Source organism: Nomascus leucogenys, chromosome 6 (assembly GCF_006542625.1).
Source record: "Nomascus leucogenys isolate Asia chromosome 6, Asia_NLE_v1, whole genome shotgun sequence".
Classification (NCBI taxonomy): domain Eukaryota; kingdom Metazoa; phylum Chordata; class Mammalia; order Primates; family Hylobatidae; genus Nomascus; species Nomascus leucogenys.
In genome coordinates this window covers 95,379,814-95,401,079 of record NC_044386.1, presented here as the reverse complement: position 1 = coordinate 95,401,079, position 21,266 = coordinate 95,379,814, and the positions used below count along the sequence as shown (strand labels likewise).

Below are 21,266 nucleotides of genomic sequence, written 5' to 3'. Positions count from 1 at the left end.
AGACTCCCACACAATAATAGTGGGAGGCTTTAACACCCCACTGTTAATATTAGATCAATGAGACAGAAAATTAACAAGGATATTCAGGACTTGAACTAAGCTCTGGACCAAGCAGACCTAATAGACATCTACAGAACTCTTCATCCCAAATCAGAAGAATATACATTCTTCTCAGTACCACACCACACTTATTCTAAAATTGACTACATAATTGGAAGTAAAACACTCCTCAGCAAATGCAAAAGAATGGAAATCATAACAAACAGTCTCTCAGACCACAGTGCAACCAAATTAGAACTCAGGATTAAGAAACTCACTCAAAGCCACACAACTACATGGAAACTGAACAATCTAATCCTGAATGACTACTGGGTAGATAACAAAATAAGGCAGAAATAAAGAAGTTATTTGAAACCAATGAGAACAAAGACACAACATACCAGAATCTCTGGGACACAGCTAAAGCAGTGTTTAGAGGGAAATGTATAGCACTAAATGCACACAGGAGAAAGCAGGAAAGATCTAAAATCAACACCCTAACATCACAATTAAAAGAACTAGGAAGCAAGAGCAAACACATTCAAAAGCTAGCCGAAGACAAGAAATAACTAAGATCAGAGCGGAACGGAAAGAGAGACACGAAAAATCCTTCAAAAACTCAATGAATCCAGGAGCTGGCTTTTTGAAAAGATTAACAAAATAGATAGACTGCTAGCCAGACTAATAAAGAATAAAAGAAGAATCAAATAGACACAATAAAAATGATAAAGGGAATATCACCACTGATCCCACAGAAATACAAATTACCATCAGAGAATACCATAAACACCTCTACACAAATGAACTAGAACATCTAGAAGAAATGGATAAATTCCTGAACACATACCCCCTTCCAAGACTAAACCAGGAAGAAGTTGAATCCCTGAATAGACCAATAACAAGTTCTGAAATTGAGGCAGTAATTAATAGCCTACCAACCAAAAAAACCCCAGGACCAGATGAATCCACAGCTGAATTCTACCAAAGGTACCAAGAGGACCTGGTACCATTCCTTCTGAAACTATTTCAAACAATAGAAAAAGAGGGACTCCTCCCTAACTCATTTTTTGAGGCCAGCATCATCCTGATACCAAAACCTGGCAGAGAGACAACAAAAAAAGAAAATTTCAGGCCAGTATCCCTGATGAACATTGATATGAAAATCCTCAATAAACTACTAGCAAACTGAATCCAGCAGCACATCAAAAAGCTTATCCACCATGATCAAGTCAGCTCCATCCCTGGGATGCAAGGCTGGTTTAACATATGCAAACCAATACACGTAATCCATCACATAAACAGAACCAATGACAAAAACCACATGATTCTCTCAATAGATGCAGAAAAGGCCTTCAATAAAATTCAACACCCCTTCATGCTAAAAACTCTCAATAAACTAGGTGTTGATTGAACGTATCTCAAAATAGTAAGAGCTATTTATGACAAACCCACAGCCAATATCATAGTGGATGGGCAAAAGCTGGAAGCATTCCCTTTGAAAACCGGCACAAGACAAGGATGCCCTCTTTCACTACTCCTACTCAACATAGTATTGTAAGTTCTGGCCAGGGCAATCAGGCAAGAGAAAGAAATAAAGGGTATTCAAATAGGAAGAGAGGAAGTCAAATTGTCTCTGTTTGCAGATGACATGATTGTATATTTAGAAAACCCTGTCGTCTCAGCCCAAAATCTCCTTAAGCTGAAAAGCAACTTCAGCAACGTCTCAGGATACAAAATCAGTGTGCAAAAATCACAAGCATTCCTATATACCAATAACAGACAAACAGAGAGCCAAATCATGAGTGAACTCCCATTCACAATTGTTACTAAGAGAATAAAATACCTAGGAATATGACTTACAAGGACAAGGGATGTGAAGGATCTCTTCAAAGAAAACTACAAACCACTGCTCAAGGAAATAAGAGAGGACACAAACAAATGGAAGAACATTCCATGCTCATGGATAGGAAGAATCAATATCTTGAAAATGGCCATACTGCCCAAAGTAATTTAGAGATTCAGTGCTATCCCTATCAAGCTACCACTGACTTTCTTCACAGAATTAGAAAAACCTACTTTAAATTTCATATGGAACCAAAAAAGAGCCTGTATAGACAAGACAGTCCTGGACAAGAAGAACAAAGCTGAGGGCATCACACTACCTGACTTCAAACTATACTACAAGGCTACAGTAACCAAAACAGCATGGTACCGGTACCAAAACAGATATATAGACCAATGGAACAGAACAGAGGCCTCAGAAATTACACCACACCTCTACAACCATCTGATCTTTGGCAAACCTGACAAAAAACAAGCAATGGGGAAAGGATTCTCCACTTCATAAATGGTGTTAGGAAAACTGGATGGCCATATGCAGAAAACTGAAACTGGACTCCTTCCTTACACCTTATACAAAAATTAACTCAAGATGGATTAAAGACTTAAATGTAAGACCTAAAACCATAAAAACCCTAGAAGAAAACCTAGGCAATACCATTCAGGACATAGGCATGGGCAAAGACTTCGTGACTAAAACACCAAAAGCAATAGCAACAAAAGCCAAAATTGACAAATGGGATCTAATTAAACTAAAGAGCTTCTGCACAGCAAAAGAAACTATCATCAGAGTGAACAGGCAACCTACAGAATGGGAGAAAATTTTTGCAGTCTATCCATCTGGCAAAGGGCTAATATCCAGAATCTATAAGGAACTTAAACACATTAACAAGAAAAAAACCAACAACCCCATCAAAAAGTGGGTGAAGGATATGAACAGACACTTCTCAAAAGAAGACATTTATGTGGCCAACAAGCATATGAAAAAAGGCTCATCATCACTGGTCATTAGAGAAATGCAAATCAAAACCACAATGAGATACCATCTCACGCCATTTAGAATGACAATCATTAAAAAGTCAGGAAACAACAGATGCTGGAGAAGATATGGAGAAATAGGAATGCTTTGACACTATTGGGAGTGTAAATTAGTTCAACCATTGTGGAAGACAGTGTGGGGTTTCCTCAAGAATCTAGAACTAGAAATACCATTTGACCCAGCAATCCCATTACTGGGTATATATGTAAATCATTCTACTATAAAGACACATGCACATGTATGTTTATTGCGGCACTGTTCACAATTTTACTCTATGAACTTAGATTTTTTTAAATGTTTCTTAGTTTTGGTGAGAAGAATTTGAGTTTAGCACGTTTAAAGCACTAGAAGTCCAATTTCCTTTTTCTGGGAATTTTAAGAATATTCAAATTACATAAGAACTTATTTATCTCTATAAGCCAGTAAGAACAGAGCTCTTTGAATTTAAGAGACATTATACTGTAATAATATCCTCTGTAGATAGGATATTATATCTCACATAATGAGAGGGAAAGGCCTTTCTGAATTTTGGACACATAGAGACAGAGCTTACAGCTTCATGTCTACAAGTTTGGCACAAGAGTATACACAGAAACACAAAATCTCTCTGGTCCAAAATCAAAGAGGTGTTCTCCTTCCCAGTGGGCATAACATATTTAATTGATTTGAGCTTAAAGAAAATAGACAAATTTTTTTTTAAGTATAACGAGATTCTCTGTCATCTCTCACCCAATAGGGATAGATCTATATCACCTTCTACAGAGATCATGAGATGGTCAAACTGTAAAAACCAGAACCCTTATTGTTCTTACAATTAATAAGGAACTGATTAATGAGGGAACCAATAGATGTCACAACTGGCTTAAAGGAGAATTCAAACCACACACATATGTACAGGTAATCAAACATGTTGAAATGAATTTACAAATAGGTATGAAACTAGTCGGTATCCACAGGGCAATCTGTTGTATTATACTGGACAAAATTCATTTGCATTAGCATAAGTTTTCTACAATTTAGAGAGTTGTAAAATAGCTCGAAGACAGTGAAAATCGCAGGCACTTATAGAATCAGAAAACCCAGAACGGTGCATTTGACAGGACACCTGGTCATCTTTTTCTGCTGTCTGCTTCAGTCTTTCTCTAGAGAACAATCCAGGAAGCAATCCTTGACTTCCTGGCCAACTTAGACACAAGGTCAGCCAGGCCCTAATCTTTCAACATTTCAGCTGGAACTTACGAGATTCTTGGAGCAAGCATGGGGGCAAGGGGTTTGTCTTCACCTATCCCTGCATCCTTAGCTGGGTGAGGCCTTTTCTTGCTGTCTCACTTTCCTCCATGCATCTTGTGACCCATCCAGAGGATCACTTCAAAGCCAAACATTGCACAGTGTGGAGGTGGGACTCTGATGGGAGGAGGTTTAACTTGGCAAAGAATTACCGTTGGAATAATTATCCAGAGTGACCTGGTAAGGTCTGGTTTCACCAGGGCCCTCCCTGAGGGTCATTCCCAACCAGTACCTGCCCACAGAGCCACAGGCTCAGACCTGGGACGGTACCTGCTGCCTGGGCCAAGGCCCAGCTCTGTCCCCTGTCCACAACAGTAGCAGCCCCAGTCTTTGATAGGTGGAATTATCATTTGTCAGGTGATAAAACAAAGACTGAAATCTATTTAAGAGAAGCAGTTTAGGAGTATAAACATATAATATATGAAAAGCTAGTTATATGAAAGTAAAATGATAAAGGTTGAGTTTCACTTATAATTTGAAAACCAACATTTATTGTGCTTCTTCATTGGACGTGTTGTCTCAATTGTATTTTGGTGTCTCAGCAATTTTGCTGGACCTCGCTATGTGTTTTACTAAACTCAGTTTTCAAAAGGAGTTGTCAGGATTTTATGAATTGTTTTATTAACCCTAGAAATTTTTAAGGCTTTCTTAAGATCAGATGGTTAAGGTAGACTGGCTCTTGGCACTCTTATTAGATAAGACTTCTGTCTTTTCATCTGTAAATTTAGTAGAAGGTTGTAGCTCAAAGAAAAAAGTTCAGAATGCCTCTGCGATATTAATTAAAACAAAGTCCTCTCTACTTTGACTTTTGGCACCATACCATATGCTTTTAAACATCAAGAATTAGATTGATTTTTAGAAACACCTTAAGAATGGGAATAGCAGCCTTGAAGCTTATAATAAAAGAACAGTTTAAAATGCATAAAACAACTCCTCTGTTTAGCTATGTATTTTGTTAACACTTTTTATTTTAGTAACCTTACTTCTGATAAAGATTCTTCATTAGTGTTCTCGGCAGTAACAACTGATACATCTTTCTTGACCTCACCATGCTTAGAACCAAACTTAAAAAGAATATAAATTTTATTTAACCCTCACATTTTGCCAGACCACTGTGCTTACAGTAAGCACACATGGCAGGATATGGTGATGAAACTATGGGAACATACTTACCTGCTCTCTTAGGTCTACTTCTGTTTACCTGAGTTTGTCTTACTGATTTGTGTCACATATCCAAGAGTAGAAACTACCTTTCAGAACTAACTCAGGTTAGCTGAGTTAAAGTCAGAACTAACTCAGGTTTACTGTTCAAAGAAGCTGAAGGCTAATGAAAGGCAACTCTGAAGTTTTTTTCATTTTCTTCTTATTGCTGCATACTGAAGCTATACCAAATCATGCATTTGCTTCCAGATTTTGGTTATCCTTTTGATTACTGTCTTTATCATCCATTATTTTCTCTGGAAGGCAGCTAGCAAATACTCCATTATGTCATCAGTAAGAGTTCATTTTCTACGTAGGAATACCATGCAGAGTAACAACTGTGACTTTTGCCCAGCTCTAATACTTAACTTCTTTTGTCAGGAAGTGAACTGATGCTGGCTTCTCTTTGTCTTATTCCAAGTTGGGGCATGAGATTTTCCCTGCATTAGAAGGTTGTTGAGACCTGAAGCCTGGGAAGGTAAGATGCCAGCATGAATACTGTCCGTTGAGAACTGTGGTTTAATTGAGTGTCTGGTGATTTAAGAGTGTAAGTCTTTCCAGCTGTTCCTGGTTTATGGTCTTGAACCCTTGAAGTTTTACCAAAACATGAACAGTGAAACACTTCTACAATGGAAAGGTCCATTAACATATTATTTATAATATTTAAACATAATTGTATATTTATTGAAATTGTTACTTAAAGGAAAAATTGACACATAGCAATTTCTATGTATAGATACTTTGTATATACGAGTCTATATGTATCATAAAATGATAAACTAAGAAAAACATATGTACTTTTTGTAGTTTTACTTTTCTTCTGATTTTTTAATATAATAGACTTTTTATTTACTTATTTTTGTTTGCTTTGAGATAGGGGTCTTGCTATGTTGCCCAGGCTGGTCTCAAACTCCTGGCCTCAAGCCATCTACCCACCTCAGCCTCCCAGTAACTGAGATTATGCGCTCGGCTGCATGCCACTGCACCCAGCACTAGACTTTTTTTTTTTTTTTTTGATGGAGTTTCACTCTGTCGCCAAGGCTGGAGTGCAGTGGCACAGTCTTGGCTCACTGCAACCTCTGCCTCCTGGGTTCAAAGGATTCTCCTGCCTCAGCCTCCTGAGTAGCTGGAATTACAGGCACCCACCACTATGCCCAGCTAATTTTTGTATTTTTAGTAGAGACAGGGTTTCACCATGTTGGCCAGGATGGTCTCAAACTCCTGACCTCACGTGATCCGCCCACCTCAGCCTCCCAAAGTGCTGGGATTACAGGCGTGAGCCACCGCACCCAGGCTTACACTTTATTTTTTAGATCAGTTTTAGATTTCCTCCCTGATCATTTTTTGAGGCCAGCAAAGTAAGGAGAGTAAAGACTTGAATCATATATTTTGTTAATATGGAGAAAAAAGACAACATTAAGAAAATCAACAAATTATAAAGTTTTGTCTCAGTACTCTCATGACCCAACCAGCATTCTATGGGTATTTTTCCCAAAAAGTCTCCATTGGAAAAGACTGGCGAATGCACACACTCAGTAATGAGGGTCATGTTTTTACACTACTGTTGCTTACTCTCACCATTTGTTCGACATGGTTCTTCATTCACTGTGCCTTAGCTAGTTTTAGTAAATAAAATGTTTCAAATTTTCAGTGATTTACTTAAGCTAAGAAATTATAGTCCTTCACAATGAAATTATAAACAATATCCTTCCTAGTGACAAATATAGATTATTCTCTGTGAAGACTTATTTATACCTAACATGTAGTTCATTTAGATACAGTGTAGTTCATTTCAGCATATAAGTTATCTGGGTAACAGTCAATCTTAAAAGAATCAGATTTTGCGGCCAGGCGCGGTGGCTCACACCTGTAATCCCAGCACTTTGGGACGCTGAGGTGGGCAGATCACTTAAGGTCAGGAGTTCGAGACCCACCTGGCCAACATGGTGAAACCCCGTCTCTACTAAAAATACAAAAATTAGCTGGGTACGGTGGTGCACGCCTGTGGTCCCAGCTATTCAGGAGGCTGAAGCAGGAGAATCTCTTGAACTCAGAAGGCAGAGGTTGCAGTGAGCTGAGATCACACCATTCCACTCCAGCCTGAGCGACAAAAGCGAGACTCCATCTCAAAAAAAAAAAAAAAGAAGAATCTAAGATTTTGCTTCGTAACTGGACTTAAATTTACTAATACATTTGATGTACTAATAATTATCAGTTTTTAATGGTGCTAATGTCATACAAATGTGATGTTAACAAAAATTTTGAGATTGAATGTTAGCTAAATATCTCTACAGTATTATTAAGAATCTAATAAAGGCTTTAATGAAGTTACATTTATAGCACTAATAAAAGATGCAAAGGTCACAAGCTAGTCTTCTCTCACTGTTTCTTGGCCCATAAAAATCTAGTAGGGGTTTCATAGGATTTTGGCTACATTTGTGTGTTGTTATATGGCTGTGGACTTTTTTTTTTTTTTTTTTTTGAGACGGAATCTTGCTCTGTCGCCAGGCTGGAGTGCAGTGGCGCGATCTCAGCTCACTGCAACTTCCGCCTCCCGGATTCAAGCAATTCCCTGCCTCAGCCTCCCAAGTAGCTGAGATTACAGGCGCCTACTACCACGCCTGGCTAGTTTTTGTATTTTTAGTAGAGATGGGGTTTCACCATCTTGGCCAGGCTGGTCTTAAACTCCTGACCTTGTGATCTGCCCACCTTGGCCTCCCACATTGCTGGAATTACAGGTGTGAGCCACTGCACCCAGCTGACTTATTAAAGGGATCCAAGCCCATGTTGTTTTCTTGAACACTTCTAATAGTTTTGTTTTTGATTTGTTTTTTCCATTTTTCATGAGTTGCAAATTGAACTTTGATTGACACAGAGTATCAAGTGGAAGCCAGATTTGACGTATGCCAGTATTAGACTTTCTCTTTCCAGGATAGACCAGCCCAAGTGAAGTGGCACTGACATTGCATCTCCCTTTGGTTAGCAAAGTCTTTTATAATATTGTAAACATGGATTTTTTTTCTGAGAAATAATGATAGCACATTTATTGATCACCATGCTCTTAACCTTTTCTAGTTATAAGTTTTCTCAGGTATTTTATTCCTTGTAAACACACTTGTATAGTGTGTTTCAGTGTTCAAAGCACTCTAGACATTCTTACTTGATTCTGACGATAGCCCTGTGTAGTTAAAGCACGTGATGTTATTTTGATGTCACAGTCTTATGTGACTTGCCTGAGATCACATAGCCAACAAGCATGGAAATAGGATGAAGAAACCAGTTGTTTCCAGTTCCCAGTCCAGTCATCTTTCCTGAAGCTAAATGGTGCTCTCTTCGTTTACATGACTAAAAACTGAGTTATTTTATTCATGTGAAAGGTCTCCTATGTTGTAACAACTTCCTTGAATGCCACAGAATCGAATGAATGTATTTCATGTCAATGTGCTAAATGTAGCTTTTGTGTTTGGGAGCAGATAATTGGTGGTATTCAGCCACAAAACCAATTTGTATAACTTAGATTCGGAATTTCGGAATTTCTCACCTAGTGGAGTATTTGTACCTGTTCCAGCATCCATCTTCAATTCCAGGAAAACACGGGTGATCCCTTATTGCTTGGTATTCACCTCATTAGATGGCACAACTGTTTGCTACTTGGCAGTCTGTGCAGAAGTAAGGTCCAGAAGTAATGTAGCAAGAGAGTTACTTACGTAAAGACTGAGAGCTACGTAGTTCTGGGTAAATGCTGGTGCAACATGACCTCTTTGTGTTTTGTATAAATGCTGTGCTAGTACTACCAGTTGTCTATATCCACTTAATCCACCCTTACTTTTGAAGGAGTCGATTAATTCTGTTTGCCTGAAATTTGATAATTGTGTCATCACTGAAGTCATAACATTTTCATAAATGAGCTAGAGCTTTAAAAGTAGAATCCTTGTACACAGCCATTGGTAGGCAGTGTTTACTTTTCTGTTTGGTAAATATCTGAAATTTTAAAATTCATTTTTAGGTTAGCCAATCCTACTTCCTGGATAGTAATGTAATATTTAAATTTGTCTTTGCCTTTCCCTAGGTTCTGGTTTGACCTAACAATGATAAGATTGTTTATCCTTTGAATTTGCTTAAAATTACCATCAGGTTTTTACTTTCCCACAAGAGCATGTGATTGCTTTATCCCAGCTATAAGATAATAGAACAGCCCAGTGTTGCTTGGTTTACTTTGTATGCCTTTTTCTATTTGCATAAACCCTGATCTGATTACAAACTTGTATTTACACCATTCCCTTGACTCCTTCCAACTCCAAGTATTTATTGTCCAGTTAAAACATTTATGGTCATATAAGCTGGCTTATCTTTTTTTCTTTGAAATTTTTTTTTTTGTTTTTTGTTTTTTGAGCCAGAGTCTCACCCTGTCTCCCAGGCTGGAGTGCAGTGGCTCGATCTCGGCTCACTGCAAGCTCCGCCTCCCGGGTTCACGCCATTCTCCTGCCTCAGCCTGCAAATAAATAGCTGGGACTACAGGCACCCGCCACCACACCCAGCTAATTTTTTTGTATTTTTAGTAAAGACGGAGTTTCACCATGTTAGCCAGGATGGTCTCGATCTCCTGACCTCATGATCCACCCACCTCGGCCTCCCAAAGTGCTGGGATTACAGGCGGGAGGCACTGCGCCTGGCCTCTTTTTTTCCTTTTTTTTATTTGGAATAGCCTCTCACTCTGTTGCTCCAGCTGGAGTGCAGTGGTGCAATCATGGCTCACTATAGCCTTGACCTGGGCTCAAGTGATCTCCCACCTCAGCCTCCTGAGTAGTTGTGACTACAGGCATGGGCCACCAGCCAGCTAATTTTTGTTATTTCTTGTAGAGATGGGGTCTCTACCATGTTGCCCAGGCTGGTCTCAAACTCCTGGGCTCAAGCCATCCTCCTGCCTCAGCCTCCCAAAGTGCTGGGATTACAGGCATGAGCCACTGTGCCCGGCCTGAATTTCAATCTTGCTTAAACTCAAACAGCCTTAAGAAATCTGAGCAATGAGTTTATAGCTTTTAAAAGAGATCTTCCTTATCAAAAATAATTATACTGTCTCATTTCAGGATTACTTATCTATGGTTCTGGTTATTTTTTCTAGAATGGAAACTGAACCCCATCTTTAACATTATTTAAAAACTTGAGAGTTATTTTAAAAGTATGACAGGAATTGCTCTCACAGCTAAAATTTTTCCTAAAAAACCTTTAGCAGTCCAAATAATTGTTACCTACTTAATTCTATTTTTAAAAAACAGGAATTATGGAAGGGTTTTATTTTATTTTTGTTATTTTAAAGATACTTTTGAAAACTGTTTAGCACCCAGTTTCTTTTACTGTGTGGAATGCTGCCCCTTTCCTTCTGTGTTTATTTTGTGATGGCACATGGATAGATTGTGTTGGTGGTCTCTTTGTCGACTTTCTATTGGTGCATGTGTGTGTGTGTATGTGTGTTTATTCCATTTCCCTTTTGGGAAGCAGGAATTGGAGCTGGAAGAGAAAGAAAGAAATTATTTTCATCTAATCTTTTTCTCCTTAGCTTATTTAACTGACTTGAACTATGGAAAAATTGGTAATTTATATTTAAAATTTATAAATTGTGTTTCCCACCATATATATTTTTTATTTATTTATATATTATATATATATATATATGTGTATATATTTTTTGAGACAGGGTCTTGCTCTGTCACCTAGGCTGGACTGCAGTGGCATGATCATAGCTCACTGCAACCTCAAACTCCTAGGTTTAAGCGATCTCCCACCTCAGCCTCCAGAGTAGCTGGGACTACGGGTACAACCATGCTTGGCTAATTTTTTTTTTTTTTTTTTTTTTTTTTTTGAGATGGAGTCTTGCTCTGTCGCCAGGCTGGATGTGCAGTGGCACGATCTCGGCTCACTGCAACCTCTGCCTCCCAGGTTCAAGCAATTCTCTTGCCTCAGCCTCCTGAGTAGCTGTGACTACAGGCGTGCACCCACCACACCCAGATAATTTTTGTATTTTTAGTAGAGATGGGGTTTCACCATGTTGGCCAGGATAGTCCCAATCTCTTGACCTCGTGATCTGCCCGCCTCGGCCTCCCAAAGTGCTGGGATTACAAGTGTGAGCCACCATGCCCGGCCTAATTTTTTAATTTTTTGTAAAGACAAGGTCTCGCTGTATTGCCCAGACGGATCTTGAACTCCTGGCCCCAAGTAATCCTCTCTCCTCAGCCTCCCAAAGTGCTGGGAGTAGAGGCATGAGTCGCTGTGCCTGGCCCTCCAAAATATTTTTACTTTCATTTAAATTTCCCACTGATATCCTATCCTTACTTTCCCTACGTCCCCTTAATCTTATCTTTATGGTAGTTTAGGATAATCTAGACTGCTGCTTTGCTTAACTGATACCGCCCTGGGAAGCTATCACCAATCACATCACTGCCTCACATTGAGTAGGACTTGAAGTTCATAAAACATCTTTAATATGCTCATCTAACTCAAACTGATCCTTTGTGCTATATCTTGATGTTCTTTTATTTATTTGTATACTGCTTTATTAGACTATCACATTAGTTGTCAAAGCTAGTAGTTAATTCACATGTTGATTTTCTAGGCCTGTATCCTTATTAGTCTAAGGTGGAAGAAACAGAGATAAAATTTCTAAATACCTACCTAAACTGGAAAGGAATAAGGAAGAGAATTAATTTAGTAGAATCAACCTTTTTATTCTTGACAAAATCTGGTTAAAACAAACTGGTTTTACACACACATACACTTTTTTTACACAGAATTATTGCTGAGTATAGTGTTGTCCAACTTGACTCCATAACTTTTTGGGTTGCTTTATAAATATTAGTTAATATTAAAGTGTTTTTTATTTTAAATGCTACTATGTTGAAATTGATCTGGTGCCAAACAGTGTCATTCTTGTTTATTTATATCAATCTCTGTGTTTTATAATCCTTTGAACATATTAACAAGGAAAAAGGAATGATTGGTAATACCAAATATTATGATTCTTTGTTATATAGTTTTAGAGAGCTACAGGTAATTGGCTATAAAATATTTGGTTGGCAGTGGAGAATATTTTTTAAATTCTATAGAAAAAAGTAATAAGGAGTAAAACTACCAGATATTCAAATATATTATAAAGTAACAGTATTGAAGCAGTGTGGCAGAGGCCCCAGATTAGATGTGTAGGTCATTGAAGAAGAATAGAAATAAATGCTGTTATTTATATAAATCTGACATATGTTAAAGGAGGCCCTGTTAAACAGTGGGTAATGGATTGATTATTTAATAAATGGGGTTGGAATAACCAGTTAGCAGTTTTAAGGAAAAATGCATTTCGATCATTATCTGTACCAGATACAACAAAAAGTAAATTTGTGATAAAGTGTGGACATTTATATGATTGAAAATCTAGAAGATAAAAACACTGAATACTCTATAATTTCTCTGGAGTTCCTAAGCAGTTGGAAAACTGGAAAAAGAAGATAGTAAAAATTTGTTTTATTATAACAAATTTGCATTTGTTTTATTGTAACTGTAGATCTGTGAGCATTATAGGAAAACCTGTCTATTCCATATTCACAATCTGAAAATTAGTCTCCTTTTTTCTTCACGTCATCTGGAAACCGTTTTTCTTCCAGACTAGCTAATGAAACACAGAATGCAATTCTTTATCTAAAATTTTATTCTGTAGGTGCATTGAAAACTATACAGGAGCTCGTTGTGAAGAGGTTTTTCTTCCAAGCTCCAGCATCCAAACTAAAAGTAACCTGTTTGAAGCTTTCGTGGCATTGGCAGTGCTAGTAACACTTATCATTGGAGCCTTCTACTTCCTTTGCAGGTAAGCAAAACAGAAACATGCTTTTGAGAAAAGTAATGCATAAAGTAGTTATTCCACTAAATAATTAATATGCCCTTAGTTCTAGATATTTTTCCAGATACTGTATTATGTTTAGTTATCTCTTTAATACAGTTTTTGTTATTAATGTAATTTTTGAAAGGATCTTAATAAGCAGTCTCAATTTGTTCTTTGTTACTGTTGTCAATATTTACCTTGACTGATCTAAACTGCTAAGGTAAACCCATACTCACTATAGCAAATATGCCAAAAGCACCTGAATATTTGGGTTAGGCGTATTTAAAGTAAATTTTGTATGTGAAAGAAAAGGAACAACTTATGCAATACTGTACATGTTAGCTTAAGACATATGGTTAATATGCAGGGTCAGCTATTTAGTGCCCACTATGTGCTAGGCATAAAGAATACAATAGTGAACAAAATAGACATGTTTCCCAACTTCAAAGATATTTAAATCAATTTGGAGAGACAGACAAAAAGGCAATTAATTTGGGGAAACTGGTAACTCACAAGAGAGACAAAAGAAAAAACTACTTGCATGAAGCAATTATGCACTGAAGATTACCTTCATTCATTTGTTTTGATTTTCAGTTGTTTTTGAAATTTTATAAAAGTAAGTAAATATAGAATTTAATAAGTCCAGGAGTTATTTGGCATAACTCTCATCATTAATTAATATTTATTAAACTCACACTGTATTCTATCATAGATACTTGTGAAAATGGAGCTGAAGGTAATCATAAAAGAGAGACAAGTGGGCTTGAGAAGTTTGTATACTAAGAAAGGTAACATATAGGTAAAATAGTATCTTGTTAGATCCTGATTTCTTAACTACTTTACATCAAGGAATAATTAAAAATTGGAGGAAATCGGCTTTTTAAAAATATGTGGTATTAAATAGTTTATTCCAAAACATATCATTTAAGCAATCCAGTAGATTTTATTTCTCATAATTTTAGCATCTGACTACTTCAGATACAAAAATTTAAATACAAGCCCATTGTGTCAGATTGCATTTCCGAGGGATGGCCATATGATATCCCTCATTCCCACATACTCTTCTGTAGTGTGACCTTGCCACTCATCCATCAAGAGGTAGAGTTTATTGCTACAGATTCCTTGAATCTAGGCAGGCACTATGACTGCCTTGATCATAGAATACTTGGGATGCTACCTCATAGAATCAGCCGCCATGTTGTAAGAAGCCTAAACAGCAGGAAGAACCAGCCCCAGCTGAACTTCCAGCCAACAGCCAGCCTTAACTGCTGGCCATTTTAATGAGCCATCCCAGGCATTCAGCTCATTCGAACCTTTAGTTGACTCCTGACTTAACTGCCAGTTTACTGCAACTACACAGCCCAAGCAAAAGATGCCCAGCTGTCAACCCACAGAATCACGAGATAAAGTTTTTTTATCCCCCAAGTTTGGGGTGGTATGTTATGCATAAGTAGATAACCAAAACACCCATCTTTGAATTAGGTTTATGCTTGACTTTGAATGTATCTATGTTTGGAAAGCTGAATAATGATCTATTCTATCCCTCTAAACATTTTGTCAGTCTAATATGCTAAGGGGAAGACCAATACCTACTTCCCTCATTAATCACTCTGGTGCCAGTTTGGAGATATAGTTTCCATCTGTTATAGATTGGATAATGAATTATGTTTAATTCATTATCATTAATAAGTCAGGATAGTCTAGGTTTGGCTGCAGTAACTGCCAACTCTAATAGTTTAGTGGCTTAATAAGCAGAAGATTATTTCTCACTTATTGTAGGTAATTAGTATGGATTGGCAAGCAGGGCTTTGCTAATCATAGTCACTTAAGGACTCAAACTGTTGGAGTAACCACCATCTTGAGTGTTGCTGGTTGTCATAACAAAGGGAAAAGAAAGCTCTGGAAGGTCTCACACTTAAATTGAAATGATCTGTCCCAGAAGTGACACACATCACTACTGACATAACTCACTAGCCAGAAGGAGTTTCATGTTCCTCCTCAATTATAAGAGGTGGCTGGACATGGTAGCTCATGCCTGTATTCCCAAGTGAGAGGACTGTTTGAGCCCTGGAGTTTGAGACCAGCCTGGGCAAGATTGCAAGACCCTGTCTCTACAAAATGAAAAATAAAAAAAATTAGCAGGGCATGGTGGTACACATCTGTATTCCCAGCTACTCGGGAAGTGGAAGCAGGAGGATCCCCCAAGCCCAGGAGTTTGAGATGCAGTGAGCTGTGATTATGCCATTGCACTCCAACTTGGGAAAGAGAACAAGACCCCTGTCTCCTATTTTATATGGATAGAATAAATAGATAATATTTATTTATATATTTATATGCTTATATATTTATAGTATTTACATATATGTAAAATAAGAGACATATATCCAAGTGTCGGGAAATGCAATTCAACCATATGCCCATAAGGTAAAGAGCCAGAAATACATATCTAACATAGTGACCAAAGGATTTATAAGAATATCTACTATTCCACTGGGAATTGTTAAGAGTGATTTGTGTGATATTAAATCCATAGAACTTGGGCCAGGTTCCATGGCTCATGCCTGTAATCCTGCCAAGGTGGGAGGACTACTTGAGACCAGGAGTTTAAGACCAGCCTGGACAACATAGCAAGACCCCGTCTGTACAAAACAAAATTTTTTTAAATTATCCAGGTGTGGTAACACATGCATGTAGTCCTAGCTGCTTGGGAGGCTGAGATGGAAAGATCGCTTGAGCCCAGGAAGGAGAGGCTGCAGTAAGCCATGACTGCACTACTGCACTCCTGCCTGGGTGAGAGAGCAAGACCCTGTCTCTAAAAAAATAAATAACAAATTAATGGAACTTTAATATTGTTGTAATTGCCCCAAAATGAAATTCCTTTGCCAACCCATTGAGTTTGTGAAGGGCATAGTATATGGTACCCCACAGGTGTTCAATGCCCCAGAGCAGCAAAGTTTCAGAAAGGAGACCTTCTAAGCCATAGCTGTTCTGCAGACTTGTGCCAGAACTTAGAAATATTTCTAGTCTGAAGTACCCTGTAGCAGGCTAAACAATACCTTTTGAGTAGAAAGTATAGGTATAATAGAAGGAAAAGAGTATATATATAAGAACAAGAAGTGGTGCTAAATGCAAGAGAAAAGAAACCTCCAATCACAAACATTATGTGGGTCTCCATCCTGAATTCATACTATCTGAATGTCTGGGGTAAAAAGCTAAGAATATAAAATAATCTAGGCTGGTAATGTCATCAGGTGGTTGACAGAAACAAATACAAATCAATTCTTGAAGAGCCTACTTTTATCCTTTACCTTGAAAAGCGTCTCACAGTATGAAAAGATTACCAAACGTAGAATAAAAGAGGCACAATTTATTAGAACTAGCAGAAACAGTAGGTAGTAGGGTAAGATATTCAGAAATCTGTATTTATTGGAAGAATCAGACACATGATATAAAATAAGTATGTTTAATATGTATCAAAAAATAAGTGAGAGGTGGCCAGGCACGGTGGCTGACACCTGTAATCCCAGCACTTTGGGAGGCCAAGGCAGGCGGATCACGAGGTCAGGAGATCGAGACCATCCTGGCTAACACGGTGAAACCCCGTCTCTACTAAAAATACAAAAAATTAGCTGGGCGTGGTGGCGGGTGCCTGTAGTCCCAGCTACTCGTGAGGCTGAGGCAGGAGAATGATGTGAACCTGGGAGGCGGAGCTTGCAGTGAGCTGAGATCGCACCACTGCACTCCAGCCTGGGCGGCAGAGCGAGACTCTGTCTCAAAAGAAATAAAAAATTAAAATAAGTGAGAGGCTTAGAAATAAGCAAATGTGGCAAAGACTAAAACAGATCTCCAATGAATCAAATATAATTTTTAAAAATTCAGTACACGTCTTCAATAAATTTTTAAAATTTAGTGTATGTCTTTAAACAGCAGATTAAACACAATAAAATAATTAATGAATTGGAAAATAGATAGGAAAAAATTACCCAGAGGGTAATCCTAAGAGAAAAAAAAATGGAAAATATTGAAGAGAAGTCAAGAAGCATGGTGACCAGAGTGTGTGTGTCCACCTTATGTTTAGTTGGAATTCCAGAAGAAAAGAGAAACTGGGGCAGAGGCAGTATTTGAAAAAGTAAAGGCAGAGACCTTTTCAGAGCTGATGAAAGTTACCCGTAGATGTTAGAAGCCCAACAAATCTCAAGCAGGATAAATAAAAATAAATTCACATATGGGTGCAACATAGTGAAATTGTAGAACACCAGTTCTAAAGAGAACATCACAAAAGCAGAAAAGAATGGCAGATTATCATCAAAGATGCAACAATTAAACCAACAGCTGACTTCTCAGTTGGAAAGAAGCAAAACTAGAAGACAGAGCAGTGATATTTTCAATATGCTGAGAGAAAACAGTTAACCCCAAATTTCTGTGGCAGTGAAAACATCTCTCAGGAATGAGGGTAAGATGACGACAACTTTTAATAACCAAACGTTGAGAGAGTTATCCCTCAGTAAACCTTCTGCATGAAAGATATATGTCAGGGAAAAGGAAGTTGATCCTATATGGCGTGTGTGAAATGCAAGAAAGAACAGAGAAAGCTATTACTATGTGAATATCAAAACAAATATTTTATAAATTATAACAATAATATTGTCCTATGTATTTTTAAAGGAATTAAAACACATGATAGCAAATAAGCTGAAAGGATTGCAATTAAAGTGTACTAAGGTCTTTGTATGGGGGGAGGATAAATATATAAGTTAATTTTGACCTCTGTATTTTAAGATGAATATTAAAATGTCTAGGGTAACACATAATAGAAAATCAAGGTGTATAATTTCCAAATTAGCAGAAGGACAAAAATGGAATTAAAAATAACCAATTAGTTAAAAATAAAAAAGAAAGCTAAAAAACAGGATAAATAGCGTGACATAAGATCTAGGCTATTCTGTAGTGACCATGTGAACTTGGAAATGTGGTATTTTCAAGAATGAAATTGTTTTCTGTGATAGTTTTTGGTCCATTAGTGGTTGAAATTGCTTTAAACTGAGGGCCTTTTGAACTTTAGTAACTAATTAGTGCCATCATTGAATGAGGTCCAAAATGATACCCCACTAATGCTAAAATCTGGGCTAGAATCAGTAGTGTCTCAGGAATAGGAGCACGTATGCTTTTTAGAAAATACATATCATTTTGCAATGGTAAAAGTGATTTTGAATTCATTTTCATTAATGTAAGCTAAAACTGCATATAGACATATTGCAAAAAATGAAATCAACTGTACATTCCAAAATCTATCATAACATAAATTATAACCTATATTAACCGATCAAATGACTGAAAAACCTGATGTACTGTTACCTCAAAAATGTCCAAAATTACTTTTTTAAATGCCATTACTAGAATAATTGACTAAAGGCACCCATGTCACATAAGGGTCCCAACTGATAATGAAAGCTAACTTCTTTAAAAAGAGCACAAAAATTACACTAAGATACAACAGCTTTGCTGTTGTCTTAAAGGGAAAAGACCAGGTGGCATCATCAGCATCTGAAGTCCCCACAGATGACCTATGTGTACTAATGGATTTGTTAAATAATGGGGAACAGTTTTAAAGCATCGCTGACAATTTCAGATAGTTGTGGAAAGAAAATGAACCATCAAATAGTCAAGCTTATACTTTCATTTGAACACCATGATGTGTTGTAAAAAGGGGGAAGAAGGGAAATTAAAAAAAAAAAAAACGTTCTTTCTAGGTCTTCTGACATGCTTTTCTTATTACGCATTTTCCATTTTTGTGTTTTTCTCCTCTTTGTTGTCAGGAAAGGCCACTTTCAGAGAGCCAGTTCAGTCCAGTATGATATCAACCTGGTAGAGACGAGCAGTACCAGTGCCCACCACAGTGAGTAAACTCAAAACAAATGCTTATTTTAAAACCCTAGATGAGACAGTTGTTGTTAGATGTAGGGATTTGTATTTAGATCTATCCAGAAAAAAAAGGTTGAGCCTGAATTTTTCTATGGGTTGTTTGGTTTTTTTTTTTTGGCCAGGTACCCTTTTTCACATAAAAATGAATTTAATATCAGTATGACACAAATCATATTTTTTCCCAAAGAAAACAATGTTATCTCAATATATGAAATTCTGATGTAGCTCTAATGTGCTTCACAGATATAAGGGACTGGTTTCTCAGAAATATTTTGAAGTGAGCTAGCATATGGGGAGGAAGAAGTTTTACCTGTAAAGATCAGCAAATCTTTGGGAAACTTGTAGACAAATTGATGTTTTAAAATTGTCTTGAGACTTCTGGCTAAGATAGAGTAACAGGCACTGGATTTATTTCCTTTTACTTAAAACAACAAAAAATGGACAAAATATATATATATGGAGCATTAAAATTTATGAAGACAAAATATATGAAGACATTGCTATCAGTCATCAAAGGAACCATGAGCCCTGAGAGATGGAAATAGACTAGGTAAGCCAGTGATTGCCTTAGATTACTGCCTGGAGAGAATTTCCAGGCTTTTGTGCAAGGTGGGGGACCCCAGGCTGAGTTTGGCTGACTCCGAGTTGAGAAGATGGAGCTAAGAGTCCAAAAAGATCAAGGTGACTATATTGTACTGAGGAGAGTCCTGGAAAAAAGAGAGCTGTATGAAGAGAGAACTCCAGAGATCTTCAGTTCAAGTATTCAGCTGAGTACTAATCAGGGCATGTGTGGGAGGAAAATACTTGAGGTTGTGGAAAAAATCACCTGAAGGATTAGAGGTGCCCAGTATTCACACAGGGCCGGGAAAAGTGTCTGTTCCCACGGAGATTGAAAACCTCATTATTCACGGGGCACTGGGTAGAGTACATAGAAAGGTGTTTCCCTGATGGTGGGGAATAACTAGCCCTAGATTAAGCACTGCTCCAGTTCTGCCTAATAAACTGTAAAAGCATGAGCTGACAGAATCAAATTGTTTCCAAATAACTACATCCTAGATCAAAGCTCAACAATGCTGAAAACATCTAGTACCCAACAGGTGAAATTAATAATGTTTCACATCCAATACAATTACCAACCTCCAAAGAAGCAGAAAATGTGCTCAAAATGAGAAATATTAAGAAACTGAAAGCCGGGCATGGTGGCTCATACCTATAATCCCAACACTTTGGGAGGCTGAGGCAGGTGGATCACTTGAGGTCAGGAGTTCGAGACCAGACTGACCAACATGGTGAAACCCCCATCTCTACTAAAACAAACAAAACAAAAAAAACAGTGGTGGGCGCCTGTAATCCCAGCTACTTGGGAGGCTGAGGCAGGAGAATCGCTTGAACCACAGAGGCGGAGGTTGCAGTGAGCCAAGATTGCGCCACTGCACTCCAGCCTGGACGACAGAGCAAGATTCCGTCTCAAAAAAAAAAAAAAAATTGAAATTGATACAGATGCTATAAACACCAGGCAAGCACAGTTATTATAGATGTATTACATAGATTCAAAAGTTAAGTAGAAACATGGAAGATACATTTTTTAAAGGACCCAAACTAAACTTCCAAAGATGAAAACTAGTGTCTGAGATTAAAAAAAAAAAAAAAACTGGATGGTATTAACAGCAGATGACACACCATAGAAAATATTGGTGAACTTAAAGATATAGCAGTAGAAACTAAGAAAAAAAGAAACGCAGAAAGAAAATTTTTTTAATGGAAAGAGCATCAGTGAGCTGTGCGACAACTGTAGGTGGCATAATGTTGAGTCCCTGAAGGAGGTAAGAGAGAAGAGGGAACAGAAAAAATATCTGAAGAACTAAGAGTCAAAAATTTTTGCAGATTTAATAAAATCAATCAATTCACACACATAAAAAGTTCAACAAACGCCTGGCACTCTGGCTTACGCCTGTAGTCCCAGCATTTTGGGAGGCTGAGGCAGGAGGATCATTTGAACCGAAGAGTTTGAGACCAGCCTGGGAAACATAGTGAGACCTCATCTCTACAAAAAATAAACAAAATTAGCTGGGCATG

At 37.6% G+C, this 21,266-nt stretch overlaps 1 protein-coding gene across 5 annotated transcripts in view; it reads left to right on the top strand.

The window, feature by feature from the left end:
• The window catches only part of NRG4 (neuregulin 4), a 125,176-nt gene that overhangs the window by 84,908 nt on the left and 19,002 nt on the right, over positions 1 to 21,266 (top strand). For 4 of the 5 annotated variants that reach the window (XR_004030569.1, XR_004030570.1, XR_004030567.1 and 1 more), the window contains exons 5-7: positions 5,786 to 5,882; positions 13,107 to 13,253; positions 19,085 to 19,164. Coding sequence is in view for 1 of the 5 variants with exons in the window: in XM_030814828.1 (XP_030670688.1) it covers positions 13,107 to 13,253; positions 19,085 to 19,164 (227 nt within the window). In the remaining 4 variants the exon portion in view is untranslated. The remainder of the gene's footprint in view (positions 1 to 5,785; positions 5,883 to 13,106; positions 13,254 to 19,084; positions 19,165 to 21,266) is intronic. The other variant, XM_030814828.1, reaches the window with a different exon arrangement.